The sequence below is a fragment of the Leptonychotes weddellii genome, chromosome 3, assembly GCF_054177405.1.
Source record: "Leptonychotes weddellii isolate Sample4059 chromosome 3, ASM5417740v2, whole genome shotgun sequence".
In the NCBI taxonomy this organism is placed as follows: Eukaryota; Metazoa; Chordata; class Mammalia; order Carnivora; family Phocidae; genus Leptonychotes; species Leptonychotes weddellii.
In genome coordinates this window covers 53,995,837-54,014,285 of record NC_138371.1, presented here as the reverse complement: position 1 = coordinate 54,014,285, position 18,449 = coordinate 53,995,837, and the positions used below count along the sequence as shown (strand labels likewise).

Genomic DNA, 18,449 nt, shown 5'->3' with positions numbered 1-18,449 from the left:
AAGATTCTTTATTTTATTTTATTGAGAGAGACAGAGAGAGAGCATGAGAGAGAGGAGGGTCAGAGAGAGAAGCAGACCCCCTGCTGAGCAGGGAGCCCGATGCGGGACTCGATCCAGGGACTCCAGGATCATGACCTGAGCCGAAGGCAGTCGCTTAACCAACTGAGCCACCCAGGCGCCCCCTGAACTCTGTTTTAAGAACAAAGTTCATTTATTATTTCTTAATAAGAATAGAATTGCCATACTGATGCATAATTGTCTTGCTCAGTGAATGCATTTTCTTTTTACTTGGAAAACTAAACTATGGGAAGAAGGTTGTTTGATGAACATAGAACCTCTGCACCCAGTAGGCACTCAGGGAGTGTGAAAGAAGTGTTTTGATAGCCCCTTTCAGCACCTGCATCACTAAAAGAAGAACACTAGCAAAGAAGCTTTGATAAACGTCTCATCCAGTCAATGATGATTTTCCTTTCTCTTGATTCCATACTGACCCCATGCCAACCCTTAAACTTCTGTTTTTGTACTTAGTTATACCACCTTAAAAACAAATTTCACAGTGTTTTTAATGAAATCTCGATTCTTATCCTGTGACAAAATTTGTAACAAATAATACTAATTTACATTGAGCAGATTCCCAAAGGGGAGTCCCCTTTCAAACCAAACCCTGTTCCATTTTTCCTTATTTGCTTACCTTCTGAATACCCTTTCTGGAATGGGGAATTATAAATCTCCTATTTATTTACTTACAATAACATGCTTTTCATTTAAAAACAAATTTTTTTGCACCTAAATGATTTTATATCTAATTGTATTTATAATTCCTGATTAGCCATATTTTATCTCCACAAAAGTAACAAGTACATATGACTTAGTTAATTTAGAGAATGCCCTTCTTATAGACATTAGCAGATATACACTGCAGTATCTCTGTTTTTTCATTTAAAAAATTAAGTTTCATGTTTTTTATGATGTCACTCTGCAAGAGAGTGTTCTGGTATTTAATACATTTCAAATATAAAGCATGGCTCCCCTACTTCCCAAATCACTACTGAAGGGCAGGAACCCACCACTTTGCTGCATACAGTACAAGAGCAAGGATATATTTTGAATGATTAGATAAATAATATAAATGGGTATTACCTGAACCTGTTTCAGTAATAGTTAAGAAATCCTCCATTAATTTTGTCATGACTACTCATCCAACTGGTAGAAGTTCAGTTTTGAGTCTCCCGCAAGAGACACGATGCAGAAAAAACATATTCAGCTATTAGGAAGAGGGCTTTTCTGTAAACAGCTATGGCCTCTCGCCTCGCCGCCACCCTCCTCGCTTCCTGTCGTGCTGGCTTGCTAGGACGTACCTCTACTGCTTCACCTTCATCCCATTTCCTTTTTATTTTTTATTTTTTTAATTTCTTTTTAAAGATTTCATTTATTTGACAGCGAGAGATACAGCGAGAGAGGGGAACACAAGCTGGGGGGGTGGGAGAGGGAGAAGCAGGCTTCCCGCTGAGCAGGGAGCCCGATGTGGGGCTCGACCCCAGGACCCTGGGATCATGACCTGAGCCGAAGGCAGACGCTCAACGACTGAGCCACCCAGGCACCCCCCCATTTCCTTTTTAAATTGTCAGAAAGCTTCAATCAAAATTCTTAAACTTTTAAGAAGGCTGCTAAAGACAGTTCTATCAGTATCGCATACTTGTTGAGCACATATCTATCTTTGTAAATGTATGTAAAAGGAAACTGAATGGGAAACCTCTTTTATGAGACTTTTATAAATGTGAAATCTTATGTAACTTTGTATTTGATTTTCGTACAGGCAGAAATACTCAGTGTCCTCAGTCACAGAAACATCATCCAGTTTTACGGAGTAATTCTCGAACCTCCCAACTATGGGATCGTCACAGGTAGGCACGCATTATTTGATTTCTTTCTTTCCCCAATTACCTAGCTTTAGACTCCTTAATATGCTAAAATGCTTAATATTAGGTTCAGTCGTGAATTGTGTGCTACTGTCAGATGTCACTTTTGTTGCTATAAAGCATTAATAAAACTGATTATATCAATATAATTAAGAATGGTGTTTCCACTTCTACCCATGTTTAATTGTGCTAATTATATCTGCGTAAATGCTATTTAAATGCACTCGCAGCTGCAATACCAATATTTAAAGGTGTCGTTTAACTAAAATTTCATTTAATTAGCCGAAATGAGCGATGTTTTTTGTAACTCTGTGACCTTTTACAAATTAAGATTTCTTGAGCTGTTCATGTTGTAATTCTTTACAAGGTATTTTAATCCCATTAGAGCATTCTTTCTTCAAGGTCTCTGACGTGAGAACAGTATTTTTCAGGTTTGGTCATCTGGGTTGGTAATGACCTTGATCTAAATTATCACATTTGGAGCAGCAGTTTATAACTGATGGGAATACCCTTTCCAAAGAGGAGCACACAGAAAATTTTGCCATATAAAAACAAAGAAAGACACATATTTTTAATACTTTGTACTCAAATTTATACAATCCAATGAGCAGCTTTAGGTTCATAATAAGTATAACGTTCAATTTTATAATAAATAACTTTGGTCAGGTTCTTTATCATGACAGTTCTTTGATTAAAACAAAACCACCAACAAGAAAACCTTAAAAGATTAACCCCGTCTTCTTCTGCTGTAGCGTTAACAACTTGGTTTGTCTTTACAGAGAATAAGAACAAAACATCCTCAGTAAAGAGTTGTGGGTTAGGTACTCTTTATAAATGATCTCATCTAATACTTACAATGACCCCATGAGATAGGTAAAATAATTTCTATAAATAATTTTTATAAATAAGAAACTAAGACTCTAACTTAAGTACACTTCCCGAGGTCATCCAGCTGGTGGTAGACCACTAGTATACATTTCTCAGGTTGATCTTAATAGAAGCTCCTCTTCTTGTATGTGGGCTAGGTTCCAGAAGGCTGCGCACACTGGTTCTTACCCGCATAGGGACATGGTTGCTGTTATTTCCACCTTCAAGCAGCAAGCAGTTTAACATTGCTTTTACTCTGATAAACAGCGTTTTTACCTAAGTTCTTACATGGAGGGAATTTTATCCCCATTCAGCTATGTTTAGATCTATGCCTAAAACGGGGTAATGTGGCAGCTTTCAGTCTTGAATCTGTACATTTCCTATTAACCTGAATACCTAAGAGTGGGTTATATTGTTGGGGTGTAAACCACATCTAATCTTTTAAGTCATATTTCTGATTTTTAGTTATATCCTGTCTCTGACCCAGTTACCATATTGCTCCGCCTTTCCCAGTCCATTGTATTTACTTTTTTACTAGTTGGGTTTACCTTAAAAATCTGAATCCAGTTTTCTTTTTTAAGATTTTATTTATTTATTAGAGAAAGAGCACAAGGCGGGGAGCGGCAGGCGGAGGGAGAAACAGACTTCCCCCTGGGCAGGGAGCCCGAAGAGGGGCTCAATCCCAGGACCCTGAGACCATGACCTGAGTCAAAGGCAGACTTTTAATGGACTGAGCCACCCAGGCACCCCTGAATCCAGTTTTCTGATCCTTGTTTGTGGCTTAAGTAATTCTTATCTAGCAGATGAAAATGTGGTGCTCCAAAGAGATTAGAAACTGGGCTTCTTGTCTTATACCCTTGACCTAATTTGATGCTTTTGAGTGGAAGACTTTAGCTTTAATGAACTCAATAGACTAAGTTTTCTAGTTTCTTGAGGTGAGGATGAGGAATAGAAAAAGGACTTAAGTCATGGTGTGAATTCCTTTTTCCAAGAGTTTATTCTGAGTCCCAGGAGGATGCGAGAAACACATTCATTGCTAGCCAGCATTCTCAACCCGGGTCTTCTCATGCAAAAGAGGAAGAAAGTATCCAAGGATTTGGATGAGTGAATTTGATTTTACTTAGTTACTTTATGGACTAGCCAGTCCTCTGTTTCCTGCACCTCTCTAGCATTCCCTACCTATACCTACACCAAATCTTTGGTTATAATTGATTAGGTCTTTTTAGATCTATAACTGTTTCCCTGTAGAGCCAGGAATAAGCAACTGGTAACAGTAAACATTTCTTTAAAACCACACAAGTTTCACAACTGTCAGGTGATAGTAAATTATGTATTTATAGCTCCTTTATTGACCTGTGAGGTTGATTATTAAAGACACTTCTTAACCAAGTTTTGGTGTTTTAAAATGTATTAATTTGATAAGATTAGTTTTGTTTCTAGAGATACTAATTTTAATTATATGTTTACAAGTATCTACCAAAGAAATATCAGAGCTCTTCAAACCACCTCCTGCAGCTTAAAGATCAAGCTGTGTTCTGTGCATGGGTAGAAGCAGTCCATTTGCCAACTGAGCCTAGTTCGGGAGCTCAGGGGTTGGGGATGATAGCACTTCTGCCTCTTGAAATGAACACAAATACGTCTTAATATGGGGAGGTTAAGAGAGAAAAGAGAGACAAACAAGCACAGAGGCCTTGATCACTCAGCTTAGCTGCCCCCCGCTTTTGACCTCTGTCATCTTCCTCAGTTTTTGGGGTTCTGGGGGGGGAACTTGAATGGCTTGAATCCATTCCACTTGAGTTTGTTCACAGGAAAGCTGGTGCAGTAAAGCAGCTGTTGGTACTCAGATGGAGGACTTGAAAGAATGATTTATCGGAGTGTCAGAATGGAATGTCACTGGTATGGGGACTGGGAGACGTGAGTCTTGTCATGATTCTGCCCAGGCTGCACAGATGGGTCTCTGACGATCAGCATCTCAGTTTTCTTCTATGTGCGTGAAGGGTGGGAGTGTGTATGCGTGTGTGTGCAGGGGTGCACGCATGTGTGCCGAAACTTTTCATCACAGACTTAGAAAACCTGCTTATAGGGGGACCCAGGGAAGAGTCCAAGAGACAGCTGCCGCTTGATAGCCCTCAGAGGGGAAGGAGGGGAAGTGAGCATCTTTCCCCTAGATCTACAAAGAAATGGAGTGACTACAACCTCAGACTCCAAAGTCAAAAGAAACAATACGATAATGGATCACATTTTCTTGGATCTTTGGAAACCTCTTAATTCTGTATTACTTCCATTCTTTTATCTTTTTTTTTTTTCTTTTCTTAAGTATTTATGCAAATCCTTGATGGCTGGGAGTGTAACAGTGAGATAACTCCTGGGAAGGAGGGTGGGATTGTGAGATACTGGGTCGTGTTGTTCTTCTGGAGCCAGTTTGGAGAGGAACGCTGCACAGAGTACCTGGAAGCAGGCTGGGTCCCGGGACTCCAGAGGAAGGTGGCTGAGGGTCTCGGAGGCCTGGGGAATTACATCTTTGTGCTCTAGGGCTGCTGTCACCTCTTAAATTTGTTACAGATTCTACATGACCTCTTACTACTACTCTAAGAGAGGATACTGGTTCTATATGATTCTTTGACAGGCCCAAATCCTCATTAAAACTCAACCATGGAAAACATACTAATTTTTAAGTACCTGATCTCATTTCCTTGAACTCAATCTTGATTTATTTCAGTCAGAGACCCATTTAATTTGCATGTTTTGATATTGTGCTGGTCTTTTCTTATTAGCCAATTAGAAATAAATGTCATGTCTTGTTAAAACCATTTCCAGACATTTACCTAAATTCGTTTGTACTATTAGTCCAAACTAAGCTTGCTTGGTAATATTTTATTATAAAGAGATTTCGTGATAATGGTATTTGTTTCAACGAGACTGACTATATGTTTACATTTTTCAAAGCCAGCTATGGTTGCCATAAAACTAAAAGGGAAAAATAAACTTAGAAATCAAAAGGAAATGTTTCTTTAATATGGTTCTTAATGACCCTTTTTTAAAGAATTAAAACAAATACTTTATACCTAAGTCCAATAAACTGTGTTCTAGGGAGAAGTGAAGTGGTTTGTAAAGCATATAATCATGTGTGTATAAGGTGGGTCCTCAATTTCCAATGAGAAGACCAAAAAAATGAGAATTATATACCTTTTTAAAATGGTTTATCTACCAACGTATTTACAGATCATGTTTTATATGAAATAATATAATAGTCCTGCCTTTCTTGCACCCTCACATTCATGAAGCAATTTCATTTCATAGTGTATCTTCTACATCCATGTTTTTTTCATTATCTGAATCCATTTTTAAATGATCTTAACATGGTTTTCAGAGTACATCTCTAATGGAAAAACACCGTGCTGTGTGTCTCCTCCACTCCCAGTACTGTCTTCACTTTGCGCACTTCTGGTCACTAGATGTGCGGTAGTTTTCCCACACCAAGTGATTCTGTGATACCATCTGGGTATTCTGCAGTTTAATTCTCTTCCTACATGATCTACCTGGAGATAGCGTCAGATACCACAGGTTAGGGTTCAGTCCCACACGAGTGCCCCCCCCCCATGCCAGTTTCAAGTTCAGGTTGTCACCTGCACTTTTGACTACTGGCTACTACTGGATTTTTATATGTTTCATTACATAGGATGGTTAATTAAGCACTGGTGGTTGGTGATTTTCAGCCTCCAGCCCTCTCCCCTCCCCAAAGGTGCATGTGTGTGTGTTGGGGGGGAGGGATTCTAATCACAGTTGCTTGTTCTCTTGGAGAATAGCTCCCATCCTTAGGGGCTTTTCAAAAGCCACTTCATTAACATAAACTCAGATGTGGTTGAAAGGGGCTTGTTATGAATAACAAGACATTCCTTTCACCTTGATGGCTCTGGAGCTCTTTGAGGAACCAAGGACAAAGACCAAATATTATAACAAAAGATGCTCCCATTACTCTTATTGCTTAGAAAATTCCACGGGTTTTAGGAACTTTGTTTCAGAAACAGGAAGAAGACAGATACATATTTTGTAATATAAATCACAGTATCACAAAATCATCTTCACTGTAGTCTAAGATGTTCAAAGTACGGTAGGTTTTGGATTTCTGTATGAGCTATGTCTGGATGTTCCTCTCAAGCTTCAAGTAGCCAGTGGCATAACATTAGGATTGTTGGATATTTTAGTCCCACAGGGCATATTTGTAACCATAACTGTATTACTTTTTTTTTTTTTTAAGATTTTATTTATTTGAGAGAGAGAGAGAGCACGCACGAGCAGGGGAAGAGGGAGAAGCAGGCTCCCTGCCAAGCAGGGAGTCCGATGTAGGGCTCAATCCCAGGACCTTGGGATCATAACCTGAGCCGAAGGCAGATGCTTAACCAACTGAGGCACCCAGGCGCCCCAATAACTGTATTACTTTTTAAGTGATCTTTAGAAGACTTGTTTTCAGTGACATCCCACAGTTGCAGTTGAGAGTCCATAGGTCCAGAAGTAATTATTGCTGTCTGTGTTAAGTTTTGTTGCCTCTTTTTTGTGTTTCTCGCTCATACGGGTGACTTGATAAGCCTTTAAAATTTGCCTTTGATTAAGGTAATCTCAGGCTCAGATATTTTTCCCCAAATATGTTTTGCTGTACAAAATAAAGTAACTGAGAGAGCACCCTATGAGAGATTTTAGAAGTATCTTAATAAAAGGTGACTCTTTTCTGAGGAGTAGTAATTTTTTTTGGTGGTGGGGGTGAACATTACCTTATATTTGGCATTTACAGTAACTCTTAAAGGTGCTGAGAGAATCTTCTACTAAATGCTATTTTAGTAACCAAAAACTATTTGAATAGTGTATCACCAGGGATATTTTTATTTATAGACAGCAGCTTACTTGTCTAGATTATGTGGTAGTATAGACTTCTAATGCCTTCATTGTTACATTGGACCAAACTATTTCATAGTAAAACTTAAAGCTCTTCTTTGCCATTCCTTTGTTCATCTAATATTATCATTGTAATTTTATGCTATTTGGTGGCTATTAATAACTTTGAGGTAAAAATAAAAATTACACACACACACAAAAACAGTGAATCAAACAACAGAGACTCTCATCAAGCCAATCGAATTTTTTTTTAAAAAAATAGGACCCCATGGAAATTCTGGGGTGGAAAAGGACAATAATTAAAATGAAAAATTCTCTAGACTGACTTAACAGCAGATTTGAGATAGCAAAGAAAAAAAAAGATCAGTGAACTTAAAACTGGGCCAATAGCAATTATCCAGTCTGAAAAAGAGAAAAAATTTGAGTGAGGATGAACAGAACCTCAGAGATCTATGGGCAACATCAAGTGTACCGATTAATGTATAGTAGCAGAGAGAGAAGAGGAGTAGAAAAATATAAAAATAGAAAATGGAAAAAATAGAAAAGTGTTTGAAGAAATAATGGCCAAAAAAACTTCCTGAATTTGATAAAATGCATTCATCTACATACTGGAGAAGCTCAATGAACTCTAAGTAGGATAGGTGCAAAAGAATCCACCCCTAGACACATCCTAGTCAAACTGTGTTGTTAAAGACAAAGTGAAAATCTTGGAAGTAGCAAATAAAAACAACTTCTTACCTATAAAGGAACAACAATATGATTAATGGGTAACTTCTTATCTACAACAATAAAGGCCAAAAACAGTAGGCATTTAAAATGCTGAAAGAAAAAACTATACCAGCAAAAATTATCTTTTAAAAATGAAAAAAAAGCAAAGATGTGCTTGGATAAAAGATGAGAAAATTTGTTGCTATTAGTTCTGCCTTACAAGAAATACTAAAGGCAGTCAATTCTTCAGGCAGAAAGAAAATGACAGTAGATAGTAATTCAAGGAAAAATAAAGGGAACTGGAAATGATAAATATGTAGGTTAATATAAAAGACTCCATGGATATATTTGTTCTTATTTCTTCTCTTAACATCCTTAAAAACATAAGATTGTATAAAGCAATAATTAGAACACTGTTTTGCTTACTTAAAAAATGTAGATGGGGTGCCTGGGTGGCTCAGTTGGTTAAGTGTCCTACTCTTGGTTTTGGCTCAGGTCATAATCTCAGGGTCGTGAGATTGGGCCCTGCGTTGGGCTCTGCAGTCAGTATGCAGTCTGCTTGTCCCTCTCCCTCTGCTCCTCCCCCTACTCTCTCTCTCTCTTTCTCTCTCAAATAAATAAATTTTTTAAAAAAGTAGATGTATTTTACAGTAATAGCATAAAAATGAGGGAATGGAGCTGTATCAGAGAAAAGTTTCTGTATTTTACTAGAATTAAGTTAGTGTTAAGCTAAAGTAGATTATACTAAATTAAGATATATTTTATATTCCCTTTAGCCACCACTAAGAAAGTCCACTCAAAAAATACAGAAAAAAATCAACTGAGGAATTAAAGTGATAAATAAAAAATATCAGCACAGAAGGCAGTAAAGGAGGAACAGATGACTGAGAAGGACAGGAGACATGTAAAAACAATATGGCAAAATCAAATCCAAGCATATCAATAATTACATTAAATGTGAATGGTGTAAACATCCCAGTTAAAAGACAGAGATTGTCCAGAATGGACAAAAAAAAACAAGCTCCAACTATATGCTGTCTACAAGAGACACACTTTAGATTCAAAGACACAGACAGGTTGAAAGTAAGTGGATGGAAAAAGACATACTATGGAAACAATAACAATGAGAGAATGGGAGTAACTGTATTAATTTCAGACAAAATAGACTTAAAAAATATTAGAAATGAACAAGGTAATTTCATAAATGATAAAAGGATCAGTGCCTTAGGAGGATATAGCAGTTGTAAAGGTATACATACCTAACAGCAGGTCCCCAAAGGACATAAAACAAAAACTGACAGAATTTAAAGGATAAATAGGCAATTCAACAATACTTGATTTCAGCCCAACAAACAATACATATTCTTTTCAAGTACACATCCAGCATTCTCCAGAATATAGCATAAGTTAGGCTATGAAATAAATCTTTTTTTTTAAAAAATTTTATTTATTTATTTGACAGACAGAGATACAGCCAGAGAGGGAACACAAGCAGGGGGAGTGGGAGAGGGAGAAGCAGGCTTCCTGTGGAGCAGGGAGCCCAATGCAGGGCTCGATCCCAGGACCCTGGGATCATGACCTGAGCCGAAGGCAGACATTTAACGACTGAGCCACCCAGGCACCTCTTTGAAATAAATCTTGATATAAATCTTGGCACATCTGAAAGGATTGGAATACTGCAATACTGTTCTCTAACTACAATAAAATTAAGTTAAAAATCAACACCAGAAAGAAATCTGAAAAATCCCTCCAAATATTTTGAAATTAAACAACACACTTCTAAATACTCCGTGAGTCAAAGAAGAAATCACAATAGACTTTAAAATATTTTGGACAGAAAAAATAATGAAAAATGCAACATAACAATATTATAGGAGGCAGGTAAAGTAATACTTAAAGGGAAATTTATAACTTTAAACATCTGTGTCACAAAAAGAAAAGTCTGACATTGACATCCAAGCTTCAACCTTAAGAAACTACAAAAAAGAACCATATAAACCCAGAGCAAGCCAAAGAAAGGAAGTAATAAAGATGAAAGCAGAACATGATAAAATAGAAAACAGAAAAATAATAGAGAAAAATCAGTGAAACTAAAAATTTGGTCTTTGAAAAGATCATTAAAACTGACGAACCTTTAGCTAGATTGACCAAGAGAAAAGAGAGAAGATACATATTAGCAAACTCAGAAATGAAGGAGAGGACAGCACTATGGCCTCTACAGATTTAAAGGGATTATAAGGGAATGGTGTCATCAATTTTATGCCACCAAATTAGGCAATTTAGATGCAATAAACAAATTCCTATAAAGATACAAATTATCAAAACTGACTCAAGAAGAAACAGAAAATCTGAACAGACCTATAATAAAGAAATTTGAATTAATAATATAAAATATTTCCATAATGAAAAGCCTGGACCCAGATGATTGCACTGGTGAATTCTATCAAATGTTTATGGAAAAAAACACCATCAATCCTTCCCATATTCTCTCAGAAAATAAAGGAGGAAGGAACACTTACTAACTCATTCTATAAGGCCAGTATTATCCCAATACCGAAGCCAGACAAAAACATATTAAGAAAAGAAAACTATAGACCAATATCCCTCATGAACATAGACGTAAAAATTCTTAACTACATACAGAAGGTTCCCAAACTACAGTGGTTCAACTTACAGTTTTTTGACTTTATGTTTGTGCGAAAGCAATGTGCATTCAGTTGAAACCGTACTTCAGGACTTGAGATACTGAGGTTTGATCTTTCCTGGGGCTGATAATATGTGGTACCGTGTTCTCCTGTGATGCTGGTCGGCGGCGGCAAGAGCCACAGCTCCCGGTCAGCCACATGATCCCAAGAGTAAGCAACTGACATACTTATCACCGTTCTTTCCCCGTACAGTCATCCTATTTTTCACTTTCAATACAGTATTCAGTAAATTACACGAGGTATTCAACACTTTCTTATAAAACAGGTTTTGCATTAGACAATTTTGCCCAACTATGGGCTAATCTAAGTGTTCTGAGCGCTTAGTTTAAAATAGGCTAGGCTGGGGCGCCTGGGTGGCTCAGTCGTTGAGCGTCTGCCTTCAGCTCAGGTCATGATCCCAGAGTCCTGGGATCGAGCCCCACATCGGGCTCCCTGCTGAGCGGGGAGCCCTCTTCTCCCTCTCCTTCTCTCCCCCTGCTTGTGTTCCTGCTCTCGCTATCTCTCTGTCAAATAAATGAATAAAATCTTTAAAAAAATAAAATAAAATAGGCTAGGCTAAGCTATGATGTTTGGTAGGTTAGGTGTACTAAATGCGTTTACTATTTTTTTAAGATTTTATTTATTTGAGGGGGGGCAGAAGGAGAGAGATAATCCTCAGACTCCCCACTGAGCACAAAGCCAAGTGCGGGGCTCGATCCCACAACCCTGAGACCACGACCTGAGCTGAAACAAAGAATCGGATGTCCAACCAACTATACCACCCAGGTGCCCCTAAATGCATTTTTCAACTTAACTGTGTCTTCAACTTATGATGGGCTTATTGATATGTAACCCCATTGTAAGTCGAGGAAGAGCTGTATTAGCAAACTGAATCCAGCCACCTGTAAAAAGGATTATATACCATTACCAAATGGAATTTATCCCAAAAACGCAAGGTTGGTTTAACATCTAAAATCAGTTAACGTAAGGCACTAAAATTGATAATAGAATAAAAAGACAAAACTTTTTGGCATAGTACAACACCCATTTATCATTAGAAATCTCAACAGAGTAGGAACAGAAGGGAATTTTCTCAGCCTGATAAATAGCATCTAAATCCACAGCTAATGTCACACTTAATGGTGAAATTGAATGTTCTTCCCCTAAGACTGGGGACAAGGCAGTGAGGTTCTGCTCTTGCCACATCTATTCAACATTATACTTATACTGAAGGTTCTAAGCCAGTACAATTAGACAAGAAAAATAAAAGGAGACCATACTGGAAAGGAAGAAATAAAACTGTCTTACATGACATGATCCTATATGTAGAAAATCCCAAGGAATCCACAAATTAATTAAGAAACAGTTTCATTCAGGGCATGTGGCTGGCTCAGTCAGTAGGCCATGTGACCCTTGATCTTGGGGTTGTGAGTTCGAGCCCCATGGTGGATGTAGTGGTTACTTAAAAATAAAATCTTAAAAAAATACAATTTCATTCACAGTAGTATCAAAAAGAATAAAATAGTTGAGTATAAATTTAATAAAGTGTAAGACTTTTTATCATGAAAAGTATAAAACATTGCTGAGAGAAACTATAGATCTAAACAATATGAAGAACATTACATGTTCATGGTTTGGAAGACTCGTTATTGTCAAGATGGCAATTCTCCCCAAATTCAAAATAATTCCTATCTAAATCCCAGCAGGTTTTTTAAAATAAGAAACTACAAGGTGATTCTAAAATTCACAAGGAAATGCAAAAGACCTAGAATTTTAAAAGAACTAAGGTTGAAGACTTAGACTACCTCATTTCAATACTTATTATAAATCTGTGGTAGTCAGTGATATTAGGATACGTGCAATATCGGCCCAAGGACAGGCATGTAGCCAATGGAACAAAATTAAGAATTTAGGGGAAAAACTCTTAACACTGATTGATAATTGATTTTCAACAAAGGTGCCAAGACAATTCAGTGGGTAAAAGATAGTATTTTCTTTCTTTTTTTTTTTTTAACTTTAAAAAAAATTTATTTTATTTATTTATTTGTTAGAGAGCACAAGCAGGGGGAGTGGCAGGCAGAGGGAGAAGCAGGCTTCCTGTGAGGCAAGGAACCTGATGCGGGGCTTGATCCCAGGATTCTGGGATCATGACCTGAGCCAAAGGCAGATGCATAACTGACCGAGCCACCTAGGCATCCCAAAAGATAGTATTTTCAACAAATTGTGCTGGGACAATTAGAAATCCACATGTAAAAAAATGGTATTAAATCCTAAACCATGGGGCGTCTGGGTGGCTCAGTCGGTTGAGCATCTGCCTTCGGCTCAGGTCATGATCACAGTGTCCTGGGATCGAGCCCCACGTCGGGCTCTCTGCTCAGCAGAAAGCCTGCTTCTCCCTCTCCCACTCCCCCTGCTTGTGTTCCCTCTCTCTCGCTGTGTCTCTCTCTGTCAAATAAAATCTTTAAATCCTAAACCACACACAAAAAATAAGTCATAGACCCAACATGGGTCATAGACCTAAGTGTTAAGAGCTAAAACTGTAGAACTCTCAGAAGAAAAATAGGAGAAAATCTTTTTACCTTTGAGTTAGGCAGAATTCTTAGATACGACACCAAAAACAATCTATTAAAGAGAAAATGATGAATTTGACTTCATCAAAATTAAGAATTTCTGGTCTTTGAAAGGTGCTGTTAAGAGAATGAAAAGACAAGTTCCAGACTGGGAGAAAATGCTTACAAATCATAAATCTGATAAAGGACCTGCTTCCAGAATAAACAAGGAACTCCTAAAATTCATGTTAACAAAACAACCAAATTTTAAAGCGGGCAAACTATTGGAATAAACATTTTGCCTAAGAATATATTCTCGGGGCTCCTGGGCACGTGAAAAGATGTTGAACTTTATTAGTCATTAGGAAAGTGCAGTTAACAATATGAGATACCACTGGAATTATACTCACTAAAACGGCTGTGATTAAGAACGTGGACAGTACCAGGTGTTGGCAAGGATGTGAAGAAACTGAAGTCCTCGTAGAGTGCTAGTGGGAGTATAAAATGGTACAGCCTCTTTGGAAAGCAGTTTGACAGTTTCTTAGAAAGTTAAACCGAAACTCCCTATATGTCCCAGCAGTTCCACATCTAGGAATCTACCCAAGAGAAATGAAAACATTATTTCCATACAAAGGAATGTACACAGTGTTCATAGGACATTATTCCTAATAGCCAAAAATCAGGAATAGCCCAAATGTCTGTTGCCTGGTGAGTGAATAAAATAATTGTGGTAAATCCTCACAACGGACTGTTACTGAGCAATAGAAAGGATTGAAGTTCTGATACATGCTACGGCATGAATGAAGCTTGGAATCATCTTGTGAAGGAAAAGAAGTCAGACACAAAAGGCCACACACTGTATGATTCCATGTATATGAAATATCCAGAAAAGGTACATTTGTAGAGCCAGAAATGAGACTGCGGGGCTGGGGTTGAGAGTGGGGCTTAACTGCAAATAGGCACAAGGGAACTGTTCGGAGTGCTGGAAAGGTTCTAAAATTGGATTGTGGCGGTGGTGGCCCAGCTCTCTCAATTTACTGAAAATCACCCAATTGTACACTGATAGTAGGTGAATTTTATGGTATGTAATTTATATCTCAAAGCAATTTTTTAAAAAAGATTTTATTTATTTATTTGACAGCGAGAGCAGGAACACAAGCAGGGGGAGAGGGAGAGGGAGAAGCAGGCTTCCCATGGAGCAAGGAGCCCGATGTGGGGTTCGATCCCAGAACCCTGGAATCATGACCTGAGCTGAAGGCAGATGCTCTCAAAGCCATTTTTAAAGGAATTTTCTCACTCTCTTGTGGTTTTTATGTGTGTGTGCTTAAGTTTTGAGAGCTCTTCTAAATCCTGATGCAACAAGGATTGATTTGTTTACCTTGTCTCATAAATGCTCTGCTTATATATTTTAATTTCCTCTGTCTCATTAGAATGATAGTTTTTAAAGAAATACCTGTATACATGTCTGCCTTTGTTTCAGATGCATTCTTCCAACACCTCCCTGTGTTTCTCAATTCCATCCAGAAGGCTCTTGAGTTCATCCTGAGTTGAAGTTTTACCATTCATTCTGTCACTGGTCTTGTCCTTAACAAATTTCTTTTCAGGAGGATAATGGCTTTTAGAAACCACAGCATGGAACAGTTTTTATGTGCTTTTAATGTCCTTTGGTAAATTCTTTAACACATTTTCCTGATGAGAATTAAAGTCTTATTTTTTATTGTTTTTTGTTTTTTCATTTGGGTAGAGTTGATATATATTAGTTTCAGGTGTACACAGTCTTATTTCTGAAATGCCCCTTGGTTTTAATTGTATGCTTATCTTTTTCTTTGAAACTAGAATATGCTTCTCTGGGATCACTCTATGATTACATTAACAGTAACAGAAGTGAAGAGATGGACATGGATCACATTATGACCTGGGCCACTGATGTAGCCAAAGGTAATAAAGCTTCCTGTATTCTTACAGAATTGGTGGGGCATGTTTTCCCTTCGTGACATGGTGACTTAAGGTTGAAGATTTGTTACTCTTTTTTAGACTATAACTAGCAAGAATTCTGCAACTTTCTGTACAGATTATTTTATTTTATTTTATTTTATTCCAGTATAGTTATATAACAGTGTTACATTTGCTTCAGGTGTACAATATAGTGATTCAGCAATTCTGTATATTAGTCCTCATCACAACAAGAGCACTCCTTAATCCTCTTCACCTGTTTCACGACCCGCCTCCCCCCCCAACCTCGCCTCTGGTAAACATCTGTTCTCTATAGTTAAGAGTCTTTTCTTGGTTTGTCTCTCTCTCATTCTCTCTCTCTCTTTTTTTGGGGGGGTGGGGGGGTTTATAGATATTTTAAGTCACTGCCTATCCACTCCTGCATTCCTTTTCTTTCTTCACTTTCTTTTTTTTTTTTAAGATTTTATTTATTTATTTATTTGAGAGAGAGAGAGAAACATCATGAGAGGGGAGTGGGTCAGAGGGAGAAGCAGGCTCCCCGCTGAGCCAGGAGCCCGATGTGGGACTTGATCCCAGGATTCCGGGATCATGACCTGAGCTGAATACAGTCGCTTAACCAACTGAGCCACCCAGGCGCCCTCTCTTCGCTTTATTTCTTTCCCTAAAACTAAGTTCTAACAAAATCAGTGATTTTCACGGAAATCAGTAAAAACAATAAAAAATAAGACTTTAGATTCTCATTTGATTCCAGAAATCAAAGAATGAATAATTCATTTCAAAGCCATTTTTGCCACATTTTGTGACATTGTAATTGACCAGCCTCCTTGACACATTAAATGGAAAGCTCATAATTCTGTTGTTCTGCAAGTCTCCACTTAGACTCAGTACCCAGAAAAAGTGATTTATTGTAGGATTAGTCCTACTCAATTTGTGTACATAATAATATGGTAAAAACCGTAACCACTTTGAAAAAAAAGTTTTATTTGCCCTGCCATGTGAAAGCAATTCAGATTTTATTTTCTATTTAATGTAAACTTGGAAATCACCCTGGAAATGAAATATTTTTAATACACAGAACCCCTAAACAAGGTGCCCAGTTCTTTTTCCCTCATAAATTCCGGCATAGACTAATGCTTTCTAAGGCAATTTAAATTCCATTTATTTTTATCTTTTTTTTTTCCATTTTCCTAACTGAAGATTTCTGAGTTTTATTTATAACTGTCAAAGTTGCTTTGGAAACAGCTTAATCTAAATAATGAACACTGTTAGTTACATTTGTATTCTAGCAACCCCTAGAAAGCAAGTTGTCCAGATTTTACCAGGGCAATTCACTCCTTTGCATTTTGCTCCTCCAATCTCTACAAGCATCTCTTTACAGATCAAGTCAAAGGATATTTAGCGCTCAGTAAGGAGAGCAACTCATACTTGGCTTTCACTGGGAAGTCATACAGTGATTTCCAAAAGTAACAGTCTTTCCTTTGGGGAATTTTCTTGTCAGTTTTAAGTTTCATCAACACCTGCCAAATTCTTCAAATAGGGAAAGTGAAAAAAATTTTTTTTTTAAATTTCATGCAAAATGCTGCTGCTGAACGATACTTCATTACCTTATAAGAATAATAAGCTCTATGTTTAGGATGGTGTACTTAAGGCTTTGGCTGTGTTAATTAACTTAATTGTGTATTCATGATCAAGCATTTCAAATCAGACTTAAATTCTCGCATTCTTCAAGACATTTTCGTGTAACATCATAGTCAAGTCTGTAGTATGCAGGAACCACCTGTTTGTAAGCCGGGAGCCGCGAGAAGCATTGTGGAAGTACACTTCCATAAATGTAAATATATATCCCAGCAGTCTTCGACTGAACGCACTTCACCTTACAGACATTTGCATTTAGGGTGCTTAGCCAATTACACCCATGTTATTAGTTAATGGCACTTAGGATAGATAGACAGCAAACAAATCAACTGACATCAGTCACTCTGCTTCCTGCTGTGCACACGCTCCAGAAGCTTCCTTGGGACCCCCGTTCCCCGGGCCTGGGCTGGGCCTGTAAACCTTGTCCCTCCCCGCCCTTCCCCAGTGCAGTCCCTGTCTGAGGGGCAAGTCCCTTGGCTGCAGATCAGCTCAGTTATTCCTGGGCTTTCTCAAGCCCGCTGGCACTCTATCAGAAGGACAAAGAAGAGAAAGAACAGGGCTAATGAAGTAGCAGACTGGAACTCCAGGTAAATAGGGGAGGGGGAAGTGAGAGAGGGCAGGGGACCGTGTGCCAAACTGCAGCGCAATAAAATCACCTTCTTGTGGCTGCGGAATTGCCCTGAGAGGCAGGTTCGAATGTGTTTGGCCCCAGGTGAGAAGAGTGAGGCAGAGAAGAAACTTACTTATTTATAGTCATGAGTAACACTATTTAAAATGGCCTATAAAAGGAAGAAGAAATCAGTGCTTTCAGAATGAGTTCAACTCTCTCTGGCAGAGCTGTGCACAGAACTCGGAGATGAAGTAGGAAGCCTTGATTTTTGTTGATTCTGTGTCCCATTCAGCTCTGCACCTCTCAGTCTGACCGTGATGGAAGACACTGGAGCAACAAGATGTTGAGAAATCAAAGAGTGAATAATTCATTTCAAATAAGAGTTGATTCATGCATTTTGAAGTAGGCATTGCTTAACATCACTGCCGAGAGAATACCTCCTCAAAGCCAAAAAAAAAGAGAAAAAGGAAAAAAAAAAGCCCTTCTCCTTTCTGGGTAGAAAGGGATGTGGAGGGCGGACCAGCAGGTACATCTAAAAGTCTTGTGAGTCCCTCCCCAGTGTGTAAGCGGAACAGTTCAAGCAGGTGCACCGGGATCCAGTCTCAGAAGGGTCCTCACTGATTACCCGTCTCTC

General features: G+C 38.2%; 1 protein-coding gene across 1 annotated transcript in view; it reads left to right on the top strand.

The window, feature by feature from the left end:
* Positions 1–18,449, top strand: part of MAP3K20 (mitogen-activated protein kinase kinase kinase 20) — a 157,049-nt gene that overhangs the window by 64,273 nt on the left and 74,327 nt on the right. The window contains exons 3-4 of the mRNA XM_081815326.1: positions 1,817–1,904; positions 15,454–15,555. Of these exons, the coding sequence (XP_081671452.1) occupies positions 1,817–1,904; positions 15,454–15,555 (190 nt within the window). The remainder of the gene's footprint in view (positions 1–1,816; positions 1,905–15,453; positions 15,556–18,449) is intronic.